This window comes from Amphiura filiformis, chromosome 11 (assembly GCF_039555335.1).
Source record: "Amphiura filiformis chromosome 11, Afil_fr2py, whole genome shotgun sequence".
Lineage (NCBI taxonomy): Eukaryota > Metazoa > Echinodermata > Ophiuroidea > Amphilepidida > Amphiuridae > Amphiura > Amphiura filiformis.
The window spans coordinates 2,300,768-2,311,054 of NC_092638.1; the positions used below are offsets into that span (position 1 = coordinate 2,300,768).

The 10,287-nt window shown below is 35.5% G+C and overlaps 1 protein-coding gene across 1 annotated transcript in view; it reads left to right on the plus strand.

Annotated features, from left to right (window-relative positions):
- LOC140164209 (bifunctional arginine demethylase and lysyl-hydroxylase JMJD6-like) overlaps nucleotides 1–9,804 on the plus strand; it is a 42,062-nt gene extending 32,258 nt beyond the window's left edge. Inside the window, exons 2-4 of the mRNA XM_072187452.1 lie at nucleotides 2,686–2,821; nucleotides 5,724–5,853; nucleotides 7,336–9,804. Of these exons, the coding sequence (XP_072043553.1) occupies nucleotides 2,686–2,821; nucleotides 5,724–5,853; nucleotides 7,336–7,421 (352 nt within the window). The 3' untranslated portion in view covers nucleotides 7,422–9,804. The remainder of the gene's footprint in view (nucleotides 1–2,685; nucleotides 2,822–5,723; nucleotides 5,854–7,335) is intronic.
- Nucleotides 9,805–10,287: the final 483 nt, after the last annotated feature.

Sequence of the window (10,287 nt, forward strand, 5' to 3'; positions counted from 1 at the left end):
ATGGGCAAATTTAATACCTTTGGTCTTAAAATTAGGTATTTTGCCATTTTGAAGTTGCACATAATCGGAACTCTCATCAGCAGCGGTAATGTCATTTATATTACAACTATCATACATAATGTCATTAACATAAGTATCATTATTTGATGAAACAACATTTGATAAAACAACATAATTATTACTTTCATCTTCATTTACATGAGTACACAATGGTACGTCATTGGGTAAAACAACATTATTATCACCAACATTATTATCATCAACATGATTATCATCAATATGATTATCAACAACAAAATTATCCACGACATTATTATCATCAACATGACTATCAGTAACATATTTATCAATAACATTATTATCATCAACATTATTATCATCAACATGATTATCATCAATATGATTATCAACATCATAATTATCCACGACATTATTATCATCAACATGACTATCAGTGACATATTTATCAATAACATTATTATCAAGAACACTATTATCACCAACACTATTATCAGAAGCATGAATATCAACAACAACATTATTATGATCAACAACATGATTTTCTAAAACATTATTATCAACAACACTATATTCTTCAACAATATGGTTATCAATGCATTCATTTACTTCACCTGCGGCACGACCTTCGTGGCCGACATCTCAGTAAGAAGCCCAAACACTTTCACAATATTTAGCTTTATGGCCAAATTCCATCATTTGATTCATTACAAAATCTAAGTGATATATATTTTTAAAATATTCCATTGATGATTATAAAACTTTGTGTGAACTTGTTTGATATTATAAGTATAAAGGAATTCATAGAGTCTCTCATGGACAAGAAATAACATTTATTTTGTTTGTTGTTATAGTTCTATGTTCCCTGGCAACTCTGCAGACATTTAGTGAAAACATAAATACTTAAGTTCAATGTAAGCTAATGTAGACTCGGTTCTCAAAACATTAACTGACTAAAAGCCCATAAGAGAACCTAAATGAATGTCTCGGGCGACCACAATTAAAATAATAACATTACAAATAGGTGAGACCTACAGCCCCTATGTACTAGATAAACCACTTGTCTTGAATTGAATGCATTAATAACATAAGATGCTTTTAACTCCTCTAATTTGGGGCAGAAATGTGGGATGAGGGAGGACTAAGGGAGAGAGAGAGAACGGTAGAGATAAGACAGTGGAATTAAAGGACAGAACAGAAGAGTGAGTGAGTGAGAGAGAGAGAGAATAAAAGGAAGAGGAGAAGGCAGAGGAGATGAAAGAGGGAGAAAATAGAAATTAGAAAGAGAAAAAGAGGTTTAGAGAGAAAGCACAGAAGGGGAGATATAGATGAGAGAGAGAGAGAGAGAGAGAGAGAGAGAGAGAGAGAGAGAGAGAGAGAGAGAGAGAGAGAGAGAGAGAGAGAGAGAGAGAGAGAGAGAGAGAGAGCTAGAGAGAGAGAGAGAGAGAGAGAGGAAGAGACAGCTATAGCGTTGGAGATTCCTGGATATTGGTAACTCCTACAAAGATATCACAATAGGCTTTAATCCACGTTAAACTAAAGTCTTGCTAAAAGATACCAAATTTAATCTCTCTTAATCTGTTAATCTTGATGTAAGCCTAACCTAAAAATAACGGGAAAACATCTGAAAATAAATGCCAAGATGTCAAAATACCAAAAACACTGAAAAAATATATTAATAAATACATGGATTATAAGAAATATCGAAGGAGTTTAAATACGATTATCAAGATGGAAACTATTTCATAAGAAATCGTCACTTTTATTAAACTAAAAAACTACTTAGGTAAAGTAGATTGTTGACTCTAGTCGTGTTGTTAGTTGTAACGGTTAATCTAATTTCAGTTGGGATATGTGTGAACAATTTTTTTTATTTTATCCTCTGACGAATCTTTAATCTAATTTGGATATCTGCTCTCTCATTTTATACATCTTGTTTTCTTGATTAAATGCAAGAAACCACTCAAGTATTTTTACAGGAGGTTTTTCTCAAGAGATTGAAACTGCAATTTGTGACGCTTGTTTTGAATTTTATTGTCCCTGATACTGCAAAGAATTTTGATCAATGCAATATTGTGCCTGCGTATTGTAGGGTAATAGGTAAATACCACACATGTAAAAATGAATTCTGGGATTCAAATAACGTATCTTACATTTCAGAGAGGTGTTGCAAATTATGGCTACGTGAGTTTGAGTGAGATGTGTTGTACGGAGACGCGAGTCTGTATTACTGGGAAAGGATCTCAAAAGCAGCTCCGTTGGATGTCTGTGAGTTCTTGTCATCAGACAAGGCACTTACTTCTATTTCGTATGTTTTCTGTTGTTGGCGACATATCAAAATGCTAGATACTATTGATCAAACAGAATTGCTATAGTGTACACCACACTAAAAGCAAACATAATAGCGATGTTGTACAATGTTAATTTATATGTAATGGATTACCTTGTTCATGTATTTACTCATTTTGTGTATAATGTAACTTGTATGCAATGTTTCAAGCCTTTTGTTCTGAGGGTAAAGGTGATAGCCCGGGCCGTCAGTCTTTTTTGGGCACCTTCATTTTTCTGTTGCTTTTGAAGTGTTTTTCTTAAATGAATCTAATGTAAGTAGCTGTTACAATTATTAATTAACATCATTCCATTTGTGTTCTTGTTTTCTACACACAGGAGTAATTGTGATCAGCGCGTCCAAACAGAACTAAGAAAACATTATGAGAGACCTTACTTTATACCACCTACATCAGAGTCAAGTGCCTTAGACTGGATGTTTATGGGTGGTCCAGGGCCTGGTGCTGATATTCATGTAAGTTAAGAATATAATATTTACCAAGTACCTTAGATTTGGACTCGTTTTGCCTAAATATAAGAATATTTCTAAAGCAAGAATTTCAAAGAGGATACAGGGATGGAAACATAATCAGTCCTTTATGAATGCTCTTTCTCCTCTAACTGGGACAAGATCAAGAGGGACAAATTTGACAATGATCAAGATTTTGGCCCCTCGGATCGGAATACCGAGGTTTCAACATCACTTGACATGCCATATACATAAATCTGCAGAAACGATGAGTTGTGTTGGGTTTTTATCGGAACACTCTTTGATGTCAACATTTTTGTGAAACACAACGAACTATCTCAGATTGAAATGCCTATTTGCAGCATGTGAACGCACTCTTGCAAATGTGCCCTCTTGCAATGGAATTTGATACCTGTTATATCTGTTCAAACTTGAACATAGTTTATTGACCAAAACGTAAAATAATCCGAGATAGATATGCACAAGGTGTCCACTTTAATATACTATGACCTAAAATACTCTCATTTCAATAGCAAAATAATCTCCATTCAACAATAATAGCCCAGATGTTGCCTCATTATGTATATGAGTATTTTTAAAAGGTAAACATCATCTCGCTTGTTAACAAAGTCTACGAGAAAAAAGTCTTAAAAAACACCAAAAATATGTACGGATTTCCCAAACACATGACAAATGAAAATGTACACTTGTCCCATGATAGGAAATGTATAAGCGGCTGAAACGTTGAAAATTATCATTTAGATTTCTTTAAGATATTTTCAAAGAGGTCCATCTTGCCCAGACCACCTCAAACACGTAGCGGGCTAGTAATTTTCATGCATTTATCAGATGACTTAAGAACGTGACACTCAACTAGAAGGATTTGCTATTGATCAAATACTTGATCCAAATAGAAATCAACAAAGTGACTTTTGATGTAAACGGAAAAGTAAGCATTTCAACACTCAAGTATCACACTTAGTAGATTAGTCCGATAGTAGTTAGCACTTTGAGGTGAGGCGGTGTATGCTCATTGCAAATATACTTTGATCATGCTGAGAGTGACATGCTAAGGTACATTCTTATGTACCAATGAAAGATTTTTCTCAGTGGCGAGGTAAAATTTGATGGGTTGATAGGTGATGTTGGTCCTCGCTACATGAATCATTGGTAAATCGTCGTACCTCTTACAATACACTTATCAGCACTACAGCCTGTCTCAAAAAAGCTGTGCAAGTGAAAAGCGCCCTATTTGGCAATTACAAAATACCGTTGTGACATCAGGCTTACACCAACGTCAAGGGCATAGTCTTAGCTCTCAAATACCGTTTGTTTGGTTCAATTTGCTTGTTTTAATCTAGAGAGGGTAAAATCACAATTGTGCCACTTTTACTAGGAAAGAGAGCTTTGCATGTAAATTAGCGACAGCATCAAGTTTATCAAGAGTTATTACTATTTTATTATGATGCATGAATAATGATTCCATTTTTCCACAGAAAAGATAAATAAATATTTCACATTAAATACAATGTCAATGTCAATTATTTTATGGTAAATACTGTTCTCTTAGTCACTCAAGACATGTTAAAAGACAAACAAATATTGCACACTAAGGTCCGTATGCACAAAAGAGTTAGAGAGGGTCTTAAGTTAGACCTGGTCTAACTGGAATTAATTTCCACCAGGAATGGTCCTTTACTCTTATTTCCTTCCTAGAGTAGCTAGCAAATTCTAAAGATTTTAATGCAACGTTCAAAAATAATACAAAATAACTTGTAAAGGAAAATGTCCTTTCTCATGGTACTAAATTCTACTTAGATCAGGTCTAGACCCGGTCTAACTCTTTTGTGCATACGGACCTTATAAATAAGTTTATATATAAGACTTGTTGGGTAAGAAATTAGACAAAATAATGCACGCGCGCTGATGTTGATGCGAATAATGCATCTAATGCAAGAGCCCGAAGGAGAGTGCATTAGACGCATCAACATCAGCTATATCATTGATTTTACATGTACAGTTCTCTTCCCTAGTAAAAGTGGCACAATTGTGATTTTACCCTTTCGTTGTTAAATAAACATATCTCAAGATTGCAACAAGCAAATTGAACAGAACAAACGACATTTGAGAGCTAAGACTGCGCTCTTGGCGTTGATGTAAGCATAATTTCACATCAGTATTTTCTAATTGCCAAAGAGGGCGCTTTTCACTTGCACAATTTTTTTTGAAACAGGTTGTAGACTGAATACTGAATAAATACTGACCCCTGCATCAACAAAGAATGCCGAATAGAAGAAAACGTTACACTTTATAGTGTCTCTATTAGATTAAAGAGAAAGGCACTGTAACTGACAATATCCATATTTCTCCTTTAATATAGCAATTGCGCAATTTTATCATTACTTTGTATACAATTGTCACAAAACAGTGTTATTTTCAAAAAGTGATATTTCCGTGATAAAGATTATTTATGGTACGAGGTTACAACACATATGCTTCCTATTAGCGTAATGCTATTTTAAACAACATGTTTTCATTATATTTGGCAAAAAGCATAGCCAATGCCGGGATGTAATACCTAATACAAGTGCTCATAAAAGCACTACATTAAAGTGAAACCTATACACTAAAACGGGAAAACAAGTCAAACAAACTTAAAGGATATGGCTGCACACTATTGTAGCATTGTGATATTTGCCCTCGCTACACGTGCCTCATGCAATTTACTTAATAGTTCTAGATTGAATACCGCAGCAAAATCGCCAATGCATAGATAGCAACAACAACACATCGAGAAAATCAAAACTATATACTGGATCTAATCATACTGAGGAAAATATTGAAAGATATTTGTACAAGAGAGGCACACAATCACGATTTATTTTGTGTTCATGTTTTTCTTTCACAGATTGATAATGTTGACAAGCCATCATGGCAAGCACAGATCTCAGGCAAGAAAACATGGCAGCTGATACCACCACCTGAATGTGAAGATGTTTGCCAAGCAGTGGAAGTCACTGTCAACAAAGGAGATATTAGTAAGTGCATTAGCCACAAAAATCTGATTGAGAAACTTCCGTCTGAACTCTTCAAAGACTAATATGGAGTTATTAGCACTTTGTTTTTACAGTTTTCATTCAGTTTAATGTGTTGCTTGCAGGACATCATCATAAAAAGATGACTTACATAGAATATGTTATTATTCTTAAACGTTATCTGTTTCATCAAATAATAGAGATTATTTTCTATGAGATTGTCAATTGGACACAAAACTCACGAGAACGAGTGCTATAAATGTGGAAGATACTTTTACTTACTTCTATTGTTGTAATGTCAGTGATGATAATGCCTCAAAATGTTTACAGAGGAATGAACAAGCAGAAAAGAAGAAGCACAAATTATAAACTGTTTTTAACGTATCTTGCATTGTGCAATTCTTTTTTCTTCCTCTCGACAGTTGTTTATGTGGCATTTTTGTTGACGTAAACGCTATAAAAATATGTGTCACTATTATAGACTATTAATTTTTGCTGAAAACAGATGAGGTCTTTTAGACAGTTGAATCCAAATGTTATGACTATTAAGAAAATCATGATCATCATCGAAAAAAATTATCTGATTTCAGTGAAAAATTTAATTGTTAACACAACTTAAGGTGGTACTACACCCGTTGATAAATTTGTGAATATTTTGCATTTTTATCAAAACATAATAACACGCTGGTAACAAAAGTTATGTATATTATAGGGGCAAGGAATCCAGTTACTACACTGGAATTTTAGTGACTCAAGACAAGCGGTATGTTATTTATGATAAGAAAAGACGTACCTCATTTCTTAACACATATAATGAACCACCTGTCTTGAATCACTGAAAAGTAATTGGATTCCTTGATCCTATAATATGCATAACTTTTGTTACCAGTGTGCAGTTATTTTTTGAGAAAAATGCAAAATTAATCACAATATTTATCAGGGGCTGTAGTACCATCTTAAAGCCTTAATGTACGATCTTTTTAAATTTTTAGATTTTTCTTTTTTTCTTCCAAAATAATAATATGCAATCATTATGAAAGTTCCTAATACATTTGGACTCGAAAAACATTGGGAATTTGCAAAGAAACAACATCATAAACTTCACCTCTATCACTCGAAACATCTCGCACTATTTGGATTAGGACAGCGAGTGCGGCCTCCTACGCGGCCAGTTTGGTTATGCTCCCTCCACATGTGGTGGGAGTGTGACCAAACTAGTTTTGTAGGAGACTACGGTTTGCGATCGTGGCCGACATAAAGTCATAATCTAAAAAATTATGATTTGATGTCAGACCAACAGAAAATTATCCCGTTTTATTACAAATAGGGCGAATTTGACACTTTGCTCATAGATTTAAGTTAGAACATGTGTAAGTATTACAAATATGCCAAAAAATCGGGTTTGAAAAAAATAAAGGTAAATTCTGAAAAAAGATCGTACATTAAGGCTTTAAATGTTATTATTCTTATGTTTAATTATTGCAGTTATAGTGGACACAAACCAATGGTATCACAAGACAACGATTCAACCTGGAGAAATCAGCATCACTATTGGATCTGAATATGACTGAAATATATATGAGATGGTAATGTTAAGTCAGGATGAATGATTTACATTACCAGCATCTAAAGGCGCATCTTATGGCACAGATTATTCACCCTGCAGAAATCAGCTTCTCCATTGGATCTTAATGTGACTGTAATAGGTATGGGACGATATGAAATGATGCAAGACTTAATTTACCTGCATTTAATAAAGGTACATCTTGTGACACAAATGATTCATCCTGCAGAAAGCAGCATCTCTATTAGATCTGAATCTGAAGGGGCAGTCTTCAGCAAACGGCTCTTTTCAGAGCCACCAAAACTTACAAATTCAGCAGATAGGCGAGATCTGCTTGTTTCTGTAGACAAGGGCAGTCTTCAGCAAACGGCTCTTTTCAGAGCCACCAAAACCTTTATATTAGCAGATAGGCGAGATCTGCTAGTTCTCTGTAGACAAGGGGCAGTCTTCATTGAACGGCTCTTTTCAGAGCCACCAAAAGTTACAAAATCAGCAGATAGGCGAGATCTGCTAGTTTCTGTTGACAAGGGGCAGTCTTCAGCAAACGGCTCTTTTCAGAGTCATCAGTAGACAAGGGGCGGTCTACATGTCTCATTCTTAGGTACTTTGTCCTGAAGAAGTCAGAGCTACTCCTGACGAAAGCTTGACAGTTCTAAACTTGTCCGACGGCGAACCCGCTAAAAACCTACTAATTGTTATGAATTCCCGTCGTAAAAGCCTATCCCACAATTAGATCTGAATGTGTTATGTATAGGCATGAGATGCTACGAAATGATGAAGGACTTCATTCACCTGCAAAGAAAGGAGCATCTTATGACACAAATTTTCATCTTCTCGTAATTAACAACACTTTTGGCACTGAATGTGACTGTTTAATTACAGACTTCGAGCTTTGAAGCTATATAGCTTATCCAGCAATAGCATGTCTGCATACTTATATTCCTTACTTACATATACTTGATATCCGATCAGTTGTGGGAAACTGAAGACGAAAGAGACGATGAACTTCACGCGGACTGAAACATTATCGCCATAATGGAAGTGCCATATTATACTTGGCTTGTTTCTTTGTATGCAGTGCAATATGATGAAATTAAAATTGAAAAATTAAAAAAAAAAAAACTCTTGAGGACCGTCTTTAGGCCAGAATGTAGCCCGCTATGCATTATTGATCGAAACCACTCCTGCCAAACAACATTATCTTACATTTGTACATTGCGCTTTACCAGTCTACACGCTACCATGACTGCACGCTTGGGAAGAGAAACCGTGTGCAGCTACAAAAATGAGTGGTTTCATTCATATTAGTATAACTCGGGTTTGCAGAAAGCAAATACAAATTTTTTAATGGAGATCTGCTATTTTCAATGATCTTTTCATTTACATCGGATTTCTTCTAGATTTCATACAAAAGCGCCACAAACACGAGTTTACTTCATTTGACTCGCCCTGTACGGTACCCTTATGTATTACATAGTACATAATAAACATCTAAAAAATCTGTAAATTGCGTTGGAAGCATAATATTGCGTTGGAAGCAAAAGAAAGAAAGGTCACTCCTCACAAGTCCCAAAAATCAATGTAACAGTTTCGATCTTCGGATCGAGGGAAAAAACAATTGAACATTTTTATTAATTTCCCCGATATAAAAAAGCTGAAAAATATTGCCAATGGTCGGATCGCTCAAGTTTTGCCTCTGATAAAAAAAATGCATCTATTTTGAGGTAATTGTGTGAAATCGGAGGGTTTTGTTTTGGGCTGAGGTGTTTTTCCGAGGGAGCAAGGCCCAAAAAAACCCCACAATTTCACACAATGACCACAAACTAGATGGTGCAAAGTTATTATTGTCATTCATTACCGTCGTATCTAATATTTTGAACAAATCAAAATGGCATTTTATGTTATTTTATGTTATTTTATGTCATAAAACGCTGTTAAATATAACCAGTTTTAATCATTGTTGTAACCTACCCTACAAAAAAATCAACCAGGCGAATATAACATTCGCGCCGACAACAAAAGCTACCAATCACAGAAGCGCGACGGCGTCGCGTAGGCGTGTGCGTTGCCATAACGCGTAGCTTTTACTGGCACGCGCTCGCAGAAGTCATTGTTGCGAGTCCGGAGTCATTGTGAGTTATTAATGACCTCGCAATTAGTGCGCGGTCAGGCAATCAATTTCTTTTGATTGGATTACAGGCTTTGCGTATATTAATGAGGTTATGAATGGATATTTGCGAGGTCATTAATTATGTGAAATTGCCGGGTTTTGTTTTGGGCCTCGGTATTTTTCCTCGGTAGCTCCCTCGGAAAAATACCTCAGCCCAAAACAAAACCCTCCGATTTCACACAATGACCTCAAAATAGATGGTGCGCAGTTATTATTGTCTAATTAATAACTTTGCATCGGTTATATGTCGGGCATTGTGAAAAATCTAAACATTTTGCTTTGGACCTCGGGGGCTGCGCCCCTCGGGATATTCCTCGGTTCCAAAGGCAAAATGTTTAGATTTTTCACAATGCCCTCCAAATAACCGATGCGCAGTTATTAACCTCTAATTAAGATATTGCTTTCTCTATCAAAGTAATCGGAAGGGATGGCTGCAATACTATTGTCAGATTGGACAATAAACTCACTCCTCCATTTCTGAATGGCGACGTTAAGGGGCGGCAAACCCTAACGCCAGCCATTAAGATGACATTCCCTAAATTGACTGTTGAGTATAAACTGACCAGTACTTAGATATCACTTGTAGTCCTACTAGTTAATGGCATATTGGATGGTCCATGGGCCAGAAAAAGTTAGCCTCTAATTTGCAAGACTATCCATGCTGTAAAGGTGAAATAAACCTACTCATGTTATCGTCTGGCCA